General features: G+C 25.9%; 1 protein-coding gene across 4 annotated transcripts in view; it reads right to left on the bottom strand.

Moving 5' to 3' along the window:
* Nucleotides 1–297: 297 nt before the first annotated feature.
* Nucleotides 298–17,214, bottom strand: part of LOC129980990 (unconventional myosin-X-like) — a 197,687-nt gene continuing 180,770 nt past the window's right edge. For 2 of the 4 annotated variants that reach the window (XM_056091564.1, XM_056091562.1), the window contains 13 exons: nt 16,399–16,532; nt 15,165–15,367; nt 14,919–15,050; nt 13,576–13,742; nt 12,255–12,413; nt 12,082–12,163; nt 10,490–10,605; nt 10,114–10,233; nt 8,283–8,350; nt 8,023–8,194; nt 7,288–7,371; nt 5,683–5,802; nt 298–3,657 (listed from right to left, as the gene is read on the bottom strand). In XM_056091564.1, coding sequence (XP_055947539.1) covers nt 3,475–3,657; nt 5,683–5,802; nt 7,288–7,371; nt 8,023–8,194; nt 8,283–8,350; nt 10,114–10,233; nt 10,490–10,605; nt 12,082–12,163; nt 12,255–12,413; nt 13,576–13,742; nt 14,919–15,050; nt 15,165–15,367; nt 16,399–16,532 — 1,740 coding nt within the window. In that variant the 3' untranslated portion in view covers nt 298–3,474. Of the gene's footprint in view, nt 3,658–5,682; nt 5,803–7,287; nt 7,372–8,004; nt 8,195–8,282; nt 8,351–10,113; nt 10,234–10,489; nt 10,606–12,081; nt 12,164–12,254; nt 12,414–13,575; nt 13,743–14,918; nt 15,051–15,164; nt 15,368–16,398; nt 16,533–17,214 lie in introns of all 4 variants that reach the window. The other 2 variants (XM_056091563.1, XM_056091561.1) reach the window with 1 other exon arrangement.

Here is a 17,214-nt window from a genome sequence, read left to right on the forward strand (position 1 = left end):
ACTTAATTTAATGATACTTGTTATTTTATACTTTAATAATAAAATATTATATTTTAGCAATACTTTTATAATATTTGTTACTTATTTTAATAATACTTGTTACACCACTATTTTTAAAGTAAGTTATATCTCTATCTTTTCTAAAGTACAATCATATTATGAAGAGAAAATTCATTCTCTGCATGTATAGATAACTGTTTAAAAAATCTTTAATAATAATTATGTAGAAAAAAAAACTGTGTCATCAACCTTTTGAAATAATGACTGACATGAAAAATAATGAAAAAACACAGAAGAAACAACTCTAGGGTCCACCTTTAATTTTTACAATTAATAATAATATACAGAATGTATAGCAAGCTTTGTTTACAGGAATGTTAATAAATAAGCCTCCGATAATCGGAAGACAAACATTCACAAATAAAATAATTTCTTTTACAAAGGCTCTAAAATATATTAACATCCATAAGTAACTGCAAATGAAAGATGGTAATTATATTTTAAATACAACTCTTTCATAGAAAAAAAAAAGCAATAAACATATGTTGATTATTAATTATTTTGCACAGCTCATAATAAATTTTTGATATAACACTAGAAATCAATCACAATATATTCCAACAAATCAACTGAAGGAATATAAAACTGCTTTTATATAGTTTCCAGGATAAATAGTATTTACATAGAATTATACACAACATATTACAAGTTACAAAAAAAAATATTATAAAAAAAAGGCAAATGTGTCTTTTGTATGTGTTGAAACAATGTATAATAAATTGTTTTGACCTGTATAAAAGCTAGAAATTTTTTACATAAATAAAAATTCCCCTCAGGTAAATTTACATTTTTAGAATTGGAATTTAAAATAAATTATTTCGTTTGGATGTAAAAATTTATGGTAAATCGAAATGTTAAAGATTCCTATTCTGGTGGTATATGTGATGTAATACAACTGTTACTTTTTCCTACAAAACAATTTTTCGAATGTCTACGTTATTACATTTTATAAGGCATTAGTGAGTACTTTTTAAAACTATCCAATTAAGATTTTAAAAGCACCATATGACAAAGAACACCAAGCACCATTATATTCAAAATTTTGATATCTCCAGTCAATATACCAAAATTATAAAATGATAAATTTAAAAAAAAAATCCAGATTATTATACAAAAAAACAAAAACACTTACTGATTGTAAAAGAAAATCAGATCATATTAAACACAAAAATATATTAAGTATGTAAAGAAAACAAAGAAAAAAAAAACACAAAAAAATTTGACACAATATTCTTCTAAAAATAGTAGACAAAAGTAAGAAAAATGAAAGTAATAAAACTGAGATCTTTCAAGAGATTAAAAAAAAATTTAGCATGAATTGCATAAGAGTATAAAACATAAAAGCAATGTAAAGACTGGAAGATATTTTAAATACACTGTTTAAAAGAATTAGCTATCTTATTATTTTCTTTCCTACTACAAGTTGCAAAATATCAAAGTCACTTACTTCTAAAACCTTAGATAGTAAAATTGAAGAGGAACCCCAGATAAAATGATCATTACAAAATAAAATACATTAATTTTTTAAATGCCAATCATCGTAATGATGATAACCAATCATTATGTCATTTATATAAAAGATTAAATTGCAATAGTTCAATGTAAGAAATCAAAGAATTTTCCAATAGGCAATTTGCAATTTATGTTTTATACATTCTTCCCTGTAAGAAAATTTTAAAAACAAAAGTCGATATATGTAAAAATCTTTCGTGTTTTATTTAAGCTTAATAAATCTCATTAAATCAAGAAAAGAGCAAAAACGTCTGCCTTAAAACAAAATACGTTTGTCATACAATAGGATATATATATTTATATATAATTTCTACAGACTCTAAAAAAGTCTTCTACATGCTACTATGATGGAGAGTTTTATTTAAAAATTACATGAAATAAAAACTGCATTTCCAAAAAATGTACATTTAAGTAAAAAACCCACCTCAAATAGATGGAAACTATTTATATAAAACCTTGAAACATGAAAACAACTGATATTCACATTTAATAATCATAGCAGTTTGCTTTAGTTCTTAGCGATTAGTACTAGTGCACATTTAATGTGTAAGTAGTGTTAACTCTGCTCCACAATACAGTATGGAAAGGTTACGATGGTAAAGCATTTATACAGACATAACGGTGGAATACCATTTCCATACTTCATAGGGAAAGAGTAATAAACCTTGGCACTGAGTAATTTTAAGTTCTTTGGCTGTAAATCCACATTATGGCACCTCAAATATGGTTCAGTCATTTATTTATAAGAAATGTCAGATCTAATTATTCAAACTAAAGAAGGCAAAATATTCCCCATTTGATTATACATTTATAACAAAAAACAAACAAGAAAATGATTTGAAATTCGGATTTTTATGATAATAAAAAATAACAAACATGATAAATTATATTAATAACAACTTCTTAATCTGAAAAGGTAATCATAAATTAAACATTTAATATTACAAAAAAAAAATCCTGTCTAGCAATAACTTTTAATGCATTTTTGTTTTTAAAAAAGTTTTTAGTAGTCAAATGTACATGTTGAACAGAATTTAATTACCAAAAACACAATGGAAATTGGCATGATTTCTTTAACTTCCAACTAAGCTACTTTTTATGGCTTCTTCTATTAGCACACTTCTATTGCACCCTCAATAATTCAGCCAATCACACATTTTAAGCAGTGCAAAGTTTACACACCATGGGGCTATGTAAGCAGAAGCAGATGAAAGTTTCCTTATAGATGATGGTAATGCACACAAAGATAGGGAAAAGCTTAAATTATCAAACATCACAGGCATTAATGATGAGCCATTTTGAGCATGATATAAATATCCATAGAGTGGTAACTGAGTCTTAACTACACATTCGTCATTCAGCAAAACATAACCTGAATAGCATCGCATTCACATTCACACATGAAAATAACTTACAAAAAAAATTGTACGCTTGGTTTTGGATACTACAAAGTGTGTAAAACAATCATCAAAAAAAAAAAAGTTTAAATAAAAAATAAATGGTAAAAAAAAATGTACACAAATTTTCATTGCACCAGCACCAAATCTTTACAGAGTAAAGACAAACTCACTATCTTTTCTGTACTTTCTAAGTAATACTTCAAATATACAATTAAGATGACAAATAAAAAAAAACGTGTTCAATAAATTAAAAAAAAATGTCAAAAAATTGTATCATCACATAAGAATGAAAATATTTGGTCAAGTTTTGTTATTCCACTTCAAAAGCTTCACAAAATGAAGTCAAAGAAAATGGAATGAAAAATAAATAACAAAATAATCCTTTCAAGCAGGTAGTATCAGCACATATTAACACAAGCCTCGTCTCCCGGATCGTAAAATTAGATCATCGCACTCTAAGCCAAAGGCACACCTTTTCATGCATTAGTTCTTTCTTTATCATTCACACAGGTTCGTTGCTTCCTAAAGGTGGGGGAGGCTTATACAGAATACTGACAGGCCGAGGCTTCTGATTGGCTCCATCATGAAGTTCTTGGGTTCTTCTTCGCCGAGCTACTTCCACAGGTTTTCGTTTAATGGCTATCACATTGGTATAATCTTTTATGAGGTGGGCAATCTGAGTGGCCTAGAAAAAAGGAAAAATAATTTAAATTATAGGGTACAAACAAATAATTTTCTTCATCCACTGAAGGATAAGTTATTTCAAGATGATAACCAACTAAGCTCAAATTTTATACATATTAGTTGCACAGAATAATTTAAAATTATAGAACAAGAAACTGCATATTCATATTTCAAATTATATTTATAATTCCTAAAAAGTAATAATGTCATGCATGGTATTGACACATTTTTACTAATCATCATTAATATTAATTTCATTACTAAACTTTGACAAAGTGTATTCAAAGCTGACCAGTACTAATTATAATAAATCTTATTTGTTTCATTATACTCTATAACAACCAATATGAATCAGCTAGAAATATAAATATTTACATTGGTATGTTGACCTTATTTAAAACCTGAATTCAATTCTATAGAGCTTTCATTTTTATTGCGATTCAAAACAACAAGAATTCTGCAGCACTCAAATTTATAAGCCACATTTTTGGTGGTGGTGGTGGGGTGAATAAAAAAGAAAACTCCTAATCATAATATTTTTTAATACACTTAATATGAGATTCTAATATTGCTACTTTATTTAATGGTTTTTGTACTTTCTTTATAGCTAATATGAGTATCTATAAGAAAATATACACATTTTGAGGAGAGGGGGATACAATTTCTTGTGTTTGCACTCTTCTTTAAACTGTAAGTCAATGCTTTTTAATTGTGGATTTATCATCCTTTCACAACTTTAAATACTTTTTGAAATAATTATTTTTAAAATAGTACTTATGTTTTTAGAATTTGCACTCATTATCAATACTTAATGTTACTGAACTAGAAAAGTATTCAAGTAAAATACATGCAAATTTCACATAGCTATTGTTGATCATTTCATTTCTTGCAATAGATACATGATTTTTTTTGTATTATATTTTAAACAGTTTGCATTCTAAGGGAAAATTTGAAATAAGATCCATACACTTATCATAATAAGACCATTGTTCAGGTAATAAGAGTAATTGTAGAACATATTTACTGATTATTGTGCAAGTTGCTAAATACAGAAACAGAATTTCAATAATTTTTTTAATGAAAATGCATTGAAAAAGTTTCACCCTTATATAGTTTATATAGTCAAAATCTGCCCTTAGATAAGATATTATTGCATAACAGAAGAAATGTTACATATATTATCACAATTTTTTAAAGCAAATTGACAGACTTAATTATGAATTCTGATGGTTCAAGGTACAATTTTTAAGAATAAAAAATTTACCTTGAACCATTAAAATTCGTAATTAAATCTGTGCAATTTGCTTTAAAAAAGAAATTGTTCTAATATATGTACATTTAATGTTTTAATTTCTATTAAAACATTAAATGTAGTTAATTGCATACCATGCAATGTGAATTACTTACTATGGATTAATTTTTATAACAATCATATTAGAAATTTTTAAGTTTAAGGAAGAATTTAATGCCTTTTTGAAAATGGATATAATATTTAGGAACAATAGAAAATAAAATCAAGAGAAAACTTCTTCCTCCAAGATAATAAATACAGACAGCTATTATGTCCAGTCTTTAAAAAATAAATATTTTTAAGCCCAAATGTTTTTAATGATTAATAATAATACAATTAAATATCATATTTAGGAAGAAATGGGGGTCTTCAATTAATCAATGAAGTACGTTAGATACATATTTGAAAAAAATAAAAAATAGGGCTTCATGAAAAGTACAAATGCTAATTCTATAGTAAAAATAAAAATTAGTAAGTTTGAAATAATTTGTGAAATTCAATGATTTTTAAATTTTATATAAAAAAGCATACATTTGTAAAACAATTTATGAAAGTGAGCAGTACTTTATTAGATAGCTTATAAAAAATGATGCATTTAGAAAAGAAAGGGGCTGGAAGGGGGCCTCTTGTGAATTCTAGATAGGAAGAATACAAATCTTTAAATATATAATCTTAAAACTCAAAGATTTTATGCATAGATACATGAATATTATTAATAAAATATTACAAACTTACCTGGTTTGTAGAAAATATGTATTTGGATCCTTTCCGACCAGTTCCAGTAACAATCATTAAACTGTTCAATGACGGGCTGTAGTTGATGATATTTTCGTATTCACATGTGCACAAGACATTCTACAAAAAATATTTCAAAATCTTAAGAAATTAAGCAAACAGAATTTCCAATTAATCACTATTAGATTTATTTCTAATAAAAGATTATAAGACAAATTTCAATGTCACCATGATAATTATTAGGGGTGTAATATGAACTATGCTGAAAAAGACATGCTTTACAATTTGCTAAATTTCCAGCAAAGTTAAAAGTAAGTATAAAGTGTAAGCAGTATAATGATGAGTGACATCTTAGTAGCTTTAAACAGTGAAAAATTAAAAGGCTGTCCTAGAAAATATCAGAAAACTGATATTGATTTGATAATTTCGAGCATGAACACTGAGCATTTAACAGCCACAATTAATTTTATGAGTGTCATTGTTAGGTACTTTTAATGATGTACAGCATATTTTATGATTATAACAGTTCTGGCAATTGGAGAGGTTTGAACAAAGCATTCTATATTCTTTTCTGCTCCCTTCCCCCAACTATCCCATGGTGTTTCTCTACTTGTATCCAAGCCAGATCATCTATAAACTTTTGATGCCATAATAATGTTGGTATTCTAATTTATGTAACAAACAAATATATGTTTAAGGAAAGAAAAATAAAAAATAATCTAGTTTTGAAATTATAAACTGAGAATTCAATATGAGCGAAATAATAGATTTAATATCCAAAAATTATAAATAGCTAATTTGATTTATTGATTATCAACTTTTCATTTATTCCATGCAAATCAGTCAAATTATATAATTTATCAGTCCTGTTAACCTTTATTTTTATCATTACAGTTTTAAATAAATACATTGTCAGCTAGCAATATAAAGTTACTTGTGACTCAAAATAGCATTAGTCTTACAATAGAGTAAAATGATACAACATACATATTACTTCTGCACTACTCAGGTAAAAGATAAAATGACACAATTTTTGTTAATCTGTATATTACAATTAAATTTTATGTTTAATGATAGGATCTATTAAGACAATATTTATCAAATTAAAACATTTAAAAATTTAACAGTAATTTTACAACAAAAGCTTTATTTTTAATATAAATAAATCTTTTTAAATTATTTCTAGTTTCAAATATTAATTACCAAATCAAAATTTTTTTAATATCAAAATACAGCACATTTTTTTTATTCAATAAAGTTTATAATAAAATGCTGTTTTTTTTTCACAGTATAGATTTGTTATATTTGTTGACAAAGCTGTTGTTTTGATCTGATAGGAAATCTGACATTCTACATACAGTAGCAAAAGTCTACAATACATTAAAAATATACAAAACATTTTTAATAGATTTTCAAGAAATAATATTAAAAAAATCACTAGAAACCAAAATTATTTTAACTTTATTTTAGGCATTTCTTTCACATTCCTATGTGGCATGATTCTAATTTATATTTAACTTTTTGGAATCTGATATTTTAAAAGATATTGGATTATGTAAGAGAAATTATATGTCATAATATCCAAAAACCATAACATTATCTTACCCGAGATCTAAGTTCCAGCAAATGAATGCCAACTTGATCCACAGCTAGCCACAATGCTTTAGGCCAAGATGAAGTATAGGATTGCTAATAAAATATATATATATATTCATTTTAAATCTTATTGCAAGCATTCATAGTTAATTAAATTTATATTCTATCTACAAATATCCACTAATTTCAAATTATAGCTATAATTTTCATTTACATTAAAAAAATTTGGAAAAATTAACAAGTTGCACAACATGGAAAAATAAGATTATGTACAAAAATAAGTCTATCGTTGGTTAGTTAGTTAGTTAGTTTAATTATACTAAAACCCATTTTGAAGCTATTTTAGAATAGAATTTATAATTTCCACCATGTCAAATGATGAAGAAAATTACCAAATTGAAATCCCCCCCCCCCTCCCCAAAGAAAAAATTTACTCCAAACCAATGGAATACGTTTAATTTAAAAGATGAAAGAGCTGACATGTACTAGGCTTACATTCTTGGAAGATTTTCAGCAAAACTGAGTCTTGGTATATTTATCAAAAAATTTGAAGCTGATATTTAACATCACATCATACTTATGATTAATAAGAAATTTATATAGTCTCTTTCTAAAAGTTAAAAAAAATCGTAAGCAAATTTCTTTTTTCTTACTTTGTTTTAAGTAACATCATTAAAAAACAAGTTAGAAGTGTTAGTCATAAAAATTTCTAAAAACCGATTTTACCAAAGAAGTCCATTTTACCATGACTTCGAAAATGGTTGCTCTGTATAAAGGCCAAGATTGGACCAGCATAAGAAATCCAGCTTTGCTTTGATCCACATCCATTCCAGCCAAAATTCGATGCTGTGTTTCAACAGCTTCGGGTGATATTTGAGACATTATTCTGGGTGGTAAGCATTCACACATAACTCTCCTACAAAACAAACATTTAAATTTAACTTTCCAATTAAAATCTTTACAAATACAGATTTAAATTCGAACTGATATTGAGATCTACATACTTGTAATCTAAAGTTCCTTGCTGACAATCACCAACATCTAACTGAGCTTTTAGGGCACATAACATAACCTAGGTATAAGGCAATACATCATGAATGATTCATTATATAACACAACAAAACACAGTTCTTAAAATAATTTTAAATATGAATAATAAATATTTGAATCAAATAATAAATTTTTATCATAGTTTCGCACTTACTTGAATTTGGCATAAAAAGAATGTATATTGAAAACTATACCACATCAATGAATAATTAAAACTAATCAAATATTATGGTAAATATTATATTTCAGTTCTTCCACTGTATATGTAAAATATAATAGACAGTGTTGATTATTAATAATGTGTTGTATTTTCACTTTTTTGTATAGTCAAGATAAAAAAAGTTTCATTACTTCCAGTAAGCAGACTTTTATGTGCAATTAAAATATATATATATGTAATGATATTTTAAACTCTTAATTTAATTCAAATTAATTTCCAAAACTTTATCTTAATTTAGCCCATAGTAACTTCATTCTAAAATATTCTCTTATTTCGTGATTTAATTCCCCTTTCAGTTTAAATAATTCCTTTGTAAAAATAATGTGCCATCAGTACTACGTATCAAATGAAAGTGATCCTTCAGTGCCCTTGAAAAGATGTCAAACGTCACCATGTGTATTGAATTTTCACATGGATAAAAATCTAGTGATCTAGTATATAAGACTAGTGATCATTTGTTTCGGCCCTTTTGCCTTCTACTTTTGTGCCACACTGTGCCTTCTTGTAATTAATCATGCTTGCCACTCGGAATATAATAAAACGAAATTAAAGATACAAAGTCTCTTCACTGCTTGTTAAACCTGCTGCATTCTGATTCAACCAAAATAACATTACATATTATTTAGCCAACAGGATTCTAAATAATGTTACATATTTTTCAGCCAACAGGATTTGAAAATATATACATATATATTACTGCTATTATCAATTATAAATATCTGTAGATAACAAAAATAAATTTCTATTTGTGATGTCTTAAAATTTTTTCAATTCCCAAACTTTTCTAAAAATAATAATATTCTAGAATAAAATAACAAAATCACAACATTTAAAAGAAGGATCAACCTAAAGATATTAATAAAATATTATTCCATTTTTACATGATTGAAGGGATCTGAGGAAAATAGTGCATACAGAGTAAAACATAATAGAAATCACTTATATACTACCACTTATAATCAATCAGAAGAAATCAATAAAAAAAATGTTGCAAATGAAAGGAAAATATTTAACACATTTACTACCATGATTGATGCCAAAAAAAGGAAATATCTATTAGATAATATATATGAATCACAGGCGATTCACATGCTGAGCAATGTGTTAAAAGAAGGAGATATAAACTATACATTGGTTTTTTTTTCTACTCGCATCAAATTCTACATTGCTTAAGAACTTTTGCTGTCGTGCGAATGTTATGTAAACGGTCTCATCATGATATAATTTCTTATATAATTGTAAATTCTGTATATAGTTATTTTTGTTTTGTTTTCCTACTGTAAATATTTTGTTAATTAAATAAAATTCCCATAACATGCCCACCAAACCGTTCAGTCACCAGAATGGCCACGGATACGGGGGCACGAGACGGCGTTCTGTTCTGTCATGCGAATGTGAGTGACATGGCAGTCAATATGTTAAAAGAGGAATAAAGGTGGAGTAATATTGTATTTAAAAAAAAGTCCACATTCGACTTTTAAATGAAAATTTTACTTGCAACAAATGCATTGTACAAAAGGCAAAATAAATTAAAACCAAAAACAATAAGGGAAAACAAAACTTACAGCCTCTTGCTCAGTAACTGGGAAACGATCATGCCGAATATTATGGACAATCTGGTGGTAAATAAGTTCTTTCTCCACTCTGTCACCAAGATCAATATAAGCATCCAGGAACAGATGTTTCTGTTCAAGAAAAATAAAATGAATAGAGTCATATGCTAAAAATTACAAATAGAGTAAATGAATGGACTACAGACTAGAGTAACAAATTACTAAAAACTAAATGAATAGTCATATGTAAAAAATTAAATACAAGAATAAAAGAATAGACTACAGATTAGAGTAAAAAATAACTATAAACTAAATGAATAGAATCATATGTTAAAAAAGAAAATATTAATATCAGAATTTTTTTAATAAATTCCAACCAAACACAAACCTTGAATAAGAAAAAGTGCTGCATTCTATTGGCAGTTATTTTACTTTGACCTTCCTGATACCTTTCCCATTTAGCCATAGTATCACAAATTTTTTCTTCGGGAAGAAGTGCTCGTTCTGAAATAAACGAATAATAAAATCTATTATATTCTTTATTTTGTGATTACAGTTTTGATTGCACACACACAGAAAAAAAAAGCAATTCATAAACATAGGCTCGTCATAGGCTTTTAATACCAATAAGTTCATATTTAGAATATGCACAACAGTAAGTATTTTATATAGTGTTAAAAAATATATTATATATTTGTTTTCAAAATTTTTTATGAGTGACAATTTGTAATTGAAATAAAATCAATAAAAAATTTATACAGTAAAAGAAGAAAGATTATAAAAGCCGTCTTTTCTAGAAAACAATTCCTTCTGTGAATTCTAGGGCTCAGAAGTGTGGTTATTTTTGTTAAAAATAAATATGTAAGTAGATTTATTTATTATGTTAAGCAGAAATTTCAGTGAGATCTCGATTTATCTTATTATCTCAACCAATAATAAAGATGAAAGTGTATGTCTCTGTGGATATGTTGATGCTCTACATGATAAACTGTTAGACTTAAAGCTCTCAAATTTGTTAAAGATATACTTTGAAAAGTGGATAGTTGCAGTTTGGAACGATTTTTTACAATATTCATAAAAAATTAAGCAAAGTTTTGGCAATTTTCCACGAAAACTTCTGTAAGTATTAAAGCACCAGAAACGATTAAAACTTATTTTTTAAAAAATATTATTATTATTGCACAGTTTTCAACAATGGATTACATTGTTGCATTGAAATTTAATTCACTGCTTCATCAAATATTTAATAGATGATTTTCTTCTTTTGTTGAAAGACAAGGAAGAAGAATTCTGTTTACTATCTTAGAAGAATATAGAATGATTATGGGAAAACCGGATAATAATATTGTGGAATTTGATTCTATTAAGATGGCTTGTATACACAATTAAGAAAACACATACAAGATTATTAAAATAGTATAGCTTTAATTTCTGTCAAAATTTGATATTTTCTTGAATGAATCATGAATTAATTGATAGTAAATGCAATCAATAGTCCTGCCAAACCATTTGGTCACTAAAGGTAGCTAATAAGCAATAAATTAAAAAGTTTATTCAGTATAAAATGCTCTTACAGATGATTGCAAGATAAAACAAAAGTTTTACTCCTTGAAAAAAAAAGTATAATTTGTAGTCAATACTTTTTCATTACACATGAAAAATTTTACTATTAAGTAAGCAGAAAGTGTGCAATATGAAAATGTATATTTTGATTCATATTTTTTCATATTAAAACTATTAAAAACATTCGTAAAAGAACTAGCAGAAAGATATTAAAGTAAATACCTTTATTAATTTACAACCATTTTCAACAGGTTTCAAATTATAAAATATTGCATTTATGTAATTTTTCTTAATTACTATAATCAAAGCCTAAAAAGTAGCAGCATCAATTTATTCACAAATTTTCTTAGAATTGTTTCTAAACTTAATGTGTACTGTTAAAATAAAATTTCATAAAAATTATATAATATAACTTACCATTATTGCCAATAATTTCATAGAGGGCATAACCCTCAACTCTTGGACGCAAGTCAATTTTGGCTCGCACCATTTCCATCACCTAAAAAGAAATAATGAAATGTTTAATTCACAAATACAAAAATGTCCTTAATATATTTTAAAAAAGAATAATGTTATGCTAATGTAATTACTTCTCCCATAGAGGCACAAGGATCAAATTCAACAGGCTGAAACTGTCCATCTAGGAAATATATTCTAGCATGCACGGGTCTTCTGCTGATGGTGCATCCTATCTCTTGCTTCGAAGGTGGCCAACGCCGACCATGCGTTTCAAGAGATCTCATGAGGCACTGAAAGAAAAAAAATATCACAATATTGCCTTTAAAACATGCAAATAAATAAATAAAATACAAAAAAGGGAATAAAATTGAAAAATATGCTTTCTAAATATTAAAAAATACTAAAAATAATAAATATTAAAATAAATTTTAAAAAATATTAAATTGTGCAGTAATGAAAAGTTTACAAATAATCCGATATCTTGCCTATGAAGGATTTATAAAATGAATTTCAATAAAGTATGCAAGTGGGAAGGGTAATATTAAAGTAAATAATGGTTAAACCATTAAAGCATTACATGTATAGTAATTTCACTAAAGAACTGGAATTAATAAAAATATATCAATATTCCTTTTTAGATGCATAATTTGAAGAAAGGAAAAGATTACAAATAAATTAAGATTGCTCTGCAGATTATTTTAACAGATCATAAAAATTTAAGAGTACCTTACAAATTATTTAAAAACTTACTTACAACAGTTTAATTTTTAAAGAATAAAAAATATTCTAAAGGATACAAATTACCTGACCTTAAAACCTTTAACCTTTTAAAGAATTTATAAGAACTTAATTTTCTCCTCTTAGTATTATTTTTGAAACATTTTTTCCTTCCTTTTTAAATTAATCTTTAGCAAATATTTGTTTACTTCAGGGTTGCATTAAGATTCTGATTAAAAAGGCTGCAAAAGAATATCAACTTAAGAACAATAATAAATAAATGTATCCTCCTAGATATCCTCTCTTTAATTAAAATGCATGTAAAGCGATTTTATGAATATATATATATATATATATATATATATATATTGTATTGGGTGCAATAATTTTTAAAATTTAGACTGCATCACAAAAGCAAATAACAAAAATTTAAATGCCTTCCTTTTAAGAATTTAGATGTTTAGATCAATATAAAAGTATTAATTGATTGTCTAACTAATTTTTTATAGAAATTTTTTATGCAACATTTCTTTTATAAATAATAAAAAAAAAGGTTGAATGTAAAGAAGAGCCATTAACAAGTTATCTACTATTAGATAAATACGGTTGTATGCCTATTATGAGAAAAATAAATTATAGATGTTTTCCACATGCAAAATAAAAACATTATAATCTATAATGGATTTATTATGTATTGGTTTTATGAGCTATGTATGCGATAAAAAAAACACAAACCCTAAGGGAGAACTGTGCATACTGCCCCTCTTCTGTAACTTCATCAATGGAACACCGACGCACATGGGCATGAAGGTAACTTATGATGAGCCGATCAGTGGGAGCGCAGACGCTGCATGCTAGGGCCATTAATTGCCAATGCCTCAAATTTACTCGGCTATTAGCATCTGCAAGAAAACAGTGAAAATGAATATATATAAAAATCAAATTTCATATCACCCATAAGAGAAATTTCATATCATCAATAAGAAAAATGTTTATCTTATCTATAAAATGAACTTCATCTCATCTACAAATCAAAGAAATTTCATCTTATCCATAAAAAAGGTTTCATCTAATACAAACACGTTATTTAATGAAGTTAAAAAAAACTGAGTATATATTAAAAGCAATTCAGGAAAATTTAAAGCAACAGAATAAACTTAATTCTACTTTTTTTTTTTTAAATGAAGAACTAAACTAAGAAAGAACTTTTTCTGAAACTAAGAATCAAAATTTCAATTACAGTGACTGAAAATTTTCCAAGGTCATAGTTGCCCATTCTATAATAAAAAAAAAAAAAATATTTTGAAAAAAAAAATTGTGACTTGAAATATCTTACTAAATTTACTAAACTATTTCAGGTTTCCAAATTTTAGTTTGCAACAAAATTATTGAAAAAGTTGTTTGATTGAAAAAGTTGAGCAGCAGATTTTTTATAGAAGGATCACGAATGAAAAATGCTCAGCTGCTCATGGTGTACTGGGAAAAATATACATGCTATAATAATACATGCATTCAAATAGGAGAAATGATCCATATGTTCATACTGAACATCAAATTAGAAAATGAGAATAGTTTTTATAACAAATACAAATTAAAAATACATTTGAAATAAATGAAATTAATTTTTTTATACTGTATGAATTACAAATAGAATAGAAGTACAGAAACAAATTTACCTGTAATTTTATAAAATAACTTTTTTTAAAAAAATCGAAGAGATTTTTAAATGAAAATCTTATATTAACTAAATTAATTAATACAAAAAAAAAGCTATTTTTCACCCAATTTCATTTAATGAGCAGAAGTAGACATACATGATATACATATACATCTTTTAAGAAATAAATTGCTGAGAAAAAAAGTTTTTTTTTTTTTTTTTTTTTTTTTTTTTTGAAATCAAACATTTATTTAATTTTTTTTTTACTAATGAATATATAAAACTAGTGTTTTGAATTATTATTTCTTTGAATACCTTTGGTAAAATATCAATGCTTATAACACTGTGTTTTTCTTATCAGTAAACTGAAACACAGAGGTACTCGGGTGTTTTCTAAACACAAGTATATTAATTTACTTACCAGGATGATCAGTTGTCTGTTTAATAAGCTGCAAAAATAGTTCATTTATTAGAGCTTCTTTTTTCATACTTCTGTCTAAAATAGATTGAGCTAATTGCAGATGGTCTTTTTCTCCAAGCCACTCTGCATCTTCTGCAAAATTTCAAAAATAGTTTTGAATATTATGAGTATACAGATAATTAAAGTTACTTAACTACCAAAATTAATGATAAGAATTCTTCATTTATTATAAAATACAATTATTACCTTGCTCTAAGAGTCCTGAGTAAGCAAGAATTGATGAAAACACGTGTAAGGCAGTATCTTCGATTTCAGGTTCGTTAATTACACTAAGGCTGTGCGTAAGTGCATTTTTAGTGAAAGCCCAATGGCTGTGACGGAAAGACTTGTAACTCTCATCAATTTCACCAAAATCTTGACGCAATTTTTCCATCTTTCCTCGATTGAATCTATAAAATGATCACACAGATTTATTTTTAATTCAGAAGAGAATGAACTTATAGAATTAAAACTTATTATGAATTAATAGAATACAAATATATAAGAAAGATTATTTTATTTTAAAATAAATTTTTGATGAAGAAGCTGTCAATTAAACAGCTTTCAAAATATTAAAAATAAAGACTAACTGCCAAAAATAATTACCAAATATTTAACTAAAAAAAAATATATAAAACATAAATGTTAAAATTAATTTGATAGGAGAAATTATTTCATAAAAATATAAGCTTGTTGCATGGATTATTTAGAACAGTATAATGCAAAAAGATAATAGGTTTATTGCCTTTGTTAACAAATTTTACAATAGAAAATTTCAAGGAATATTATCATGCTTTATTTTCCACTTTTCAAAATTTTATCATATTTGATGCAGCGAGCATGTCGGGGCTCTCTTTACTGCCTTTCTTGGAGACAAAAACCATCTTAGCATGCTCCCCTTTTACTTCTATCACAAATGATGAGCATGTCGATACGCTCTTGATTTGAGAAACTAGCACATATTTCATTATGAACATGTAAATAAAAAAAAATACAGTCAGTATTAAACATGTATACATGTCAGTTACTAAACAAACCGGTTATTGTGAAGTGTAACTAATATGTGTGTCATATGTGTCAAGTATAAGAACTAGATACACAATACTAAAAATGTAAACCTTTAAATTAAAAATATTTATATTATTAAATCATTAAGCAGAATTTTCTTTTCATGTAGAGTACAAGTGTAAGTTTGTAATTAAACTTTATCTCATTTAACAATCACAAAAAGTGACGTGTATGATTGAATATTGATGGAGAAAAATTTAATGAAAAAAATTTGATTACATGAAATGTACACTTACAAATATGGTAGGAAAATAATTTTACTCCAAAAAGACTTTCTTTCACAAATCAGTTTTGAGTATCAAAGAAATGCATGTGTATAACATGTGGATATATATTTTGTATAAAAATATGGATTCACAATAATAACATTTACCTCCTTAATGTACTCCTAAATAATCCAACATTCTCTTCCTGTGGTTTTCTTACTAATGCCATATCCACAAGTGCTCTTCTACAATTGACTACATCTTGGTACAATTTTTGACGATCCTCAAAAGTTAATTTCACCTAATAAAGTAAAAAGTTTAAATGATCTTTCATGACAGAATATTTTCATACTGACTAAGGAAAAATGCAGCAATCAGTACACTTAAAATCATAACAATAAATATTTCAGATTAAAAGAACAGAATTTTATTCCACTAAATGTTATGATTTCTTTAATTCTTAAACAGTCCAATGTTAGCAAAGATATTTCAAATAACTGATAATCAAAAATATTTAAATTCTGAAAAAAAAATGAATTTTAAATTTTTTTTAAAAAACGATATGAAATATTAAAAACCTATTAATCTTAAAGCACATTTCAAAACTTGTAGATCAATTTACTTTATAAATTGCATATTATTAATATTTATAATAATTATGAATAATATCCAATTCAAAATATTTTTTACTTTAAGGTTTATGTCAATTAATATTGAATTAAAGTATTTGAAAAGACACAAATTGAATTAAAAGTAATACAAAGAATTCTTAAAAATTCTGCATCACCTGGTACTTAAGAAAAAGAAATAACAATTTTAATAATTTACACTAAAAATCAGACACAAATAATCATTTCATTAAATTCTCTTTCTCTTATAAAATACAAAGGGAATAGAAAATTTTAAAAAAAAACATTTCAGTAGGGAAAAAAAATTATTCTTATTAACACAAATTACAATTATCTCTTTTTTAATTAAAAAAA

The sequence above is a fragment of the Argiope bruennichi genome, chromosome 8 (genome assembly GCF_947563725.1).
Source record: "Argiope bruennichi chromosome 8, qqArgBrue1.1, whole genome shotgun sequence".
NCBI classification, from domain to species: domain Eukaryota; kingdom Metazoa; phylum Arthropoda; class Arachnida; order Araneae; family Araneidae; genus Argiope; species Argiope bruennichi.